We start from the raw sequence: 1332 nt of genomic DNA, 5'->3' as shown, positions 1-1332 counted from the left end.
ACATTCTCTATGAGGCAAATCCCACCTACTACCTCTCCTTCTGTGCTGCCCTTTACTCCAGCTTTGTCTGCCTCTCCTNTACCCCCATAGCAGAGGGCAACATCTCCTCTCTCAGCAACTGGCTCCTCACCTTCCACTCTAAATTCCTGGAGGAGTCAGATCTCACAGCCATCACTTCCTTCCTACAAGGCCTAACTTCACATCCTGCCCTTGCCCCTCTCACACCCAAGACCAGCTCCTCCTCCTCTTCTGGTCCACGGAAAGTGCGGAAGTCCATTGGCTAATGTTTCCCTCCACTCTGTTCTGTTCCTCATTCCAACAAAACTACATTAGCCCTTTTTTACACTTATGCCTTGAAATTCGTCATTGGCCCCATCTGCTTTTACCATGACCTACACCATTTTTCCCTGTTTTGCCACTCTCTACATATTTTGCCAAAACCACTCACACACCATGTTCACAAAAGTACTGCTTTCGCTGCACATACACATATATCACTTGTACAGATTTTACTTAACAAAAGGTGCCACTGGCACCTTTTTCCGGACACAGTGTTACCATCCTTTGGGATTCACCAGGCTATTTATGATCTATCTATCTCTTGAGCACACACCCACAGACAGACCAACAACAGACCAACAGACCAACACATTGGCTCAATTGAAACACTGACACACTGACACACCAGCATACCAACACACACCACTACTACCCTGGGCTTCCCCCTTAACTAACTGCAGAGTCTCTGATGAGCAGAATGATAAGGCTTCCTCTCTTTTCCGGGTTATAAATTGTTTATTAGAGTTGTGGTGATCGACTGTGCGCGAAGGCATTCTGGCTACAAGGACTCCTCCACTTGTTCCACACCAAAGTTCACGGCCTTGAGAGTCCTTCGCCTTCCTTGCCACCAAGCCACACCAAGGCCACCCGCGATCACCACGCCCACGAACGCCACTGCCACTGCCACGGCCACAACCACTCCCACGATGAGGCCCACATTGTCATCGCTTCCACTGCCCGCCTTCCTGCCCACCAACAGTCCGAAGTCTGATCGCGCAGCATCAAAATAGCATCACAACCGTCAGGATGAGTCTGTTTGGTGCCACCAGTGGCACGGCGCACGATCAGTGGAAAAAGGCACATACCTGGGTCGAACAAGAAGGAGTCGTTGAAATGACCAAACGTGAGGGACAGTGACGATGTGTTGACCGCCGCTGAAGCTTCCACCGGCAGGCGCGTCAACAGGCCTCCTGACGAGGCTTCTCCGAAGTCGAGCAACCGCATCACGGTGCTGGCTGGTTCGGCCGTGAACAGGAGCGTTGTCATGCCGGT

The 1332-nt window shown here is 51.3% G+C and overlaps 1 protein-coding gene across 1 annotated transcript; it reads right to left on the bottom strand.

The window, feature by feature from the left end:
• Positions 1 to 838: 838 nt before the first annotated feature.
• On the bottom strand, positions 839 to 1326 carry ACA1_355030 (uncharacterized protein; the record flags this gene model as incomplete). Its single annotated transcript, XM_004336316.1, has 2 exons — positions 839 to 1047; positions 1146 to 1326. The coding sequence occupies 2 exons, from the start codon at positions 1324 to 1326 to the stop codon at positions 839 to 841; spliced, it is 390 nt and encodes a 129-aa protein (XP_004336364.1).
• Positions 1327 to 1332: the final 6 nt, after the last annotated feature.

Source organism: Acanthamoeba castellanii, assembly GCF_000313135.1.
Source record: "Acanthamoeba castellanii str. Neff unplaced genomic scaffold scf7180000084727, whole genome shotgun sequence".
Classification (NCBI taxonomy): domain Eukaryota; phylum Discosea; order Longamoebia; family Acanthamoebidae; genus Acanthamoeba; species Acanthamoeba castellanii.
Note: the sequence above shows the minus strand (reverse complement) of the source record. Positions and strands in the feature narration are given on the sequence as shown.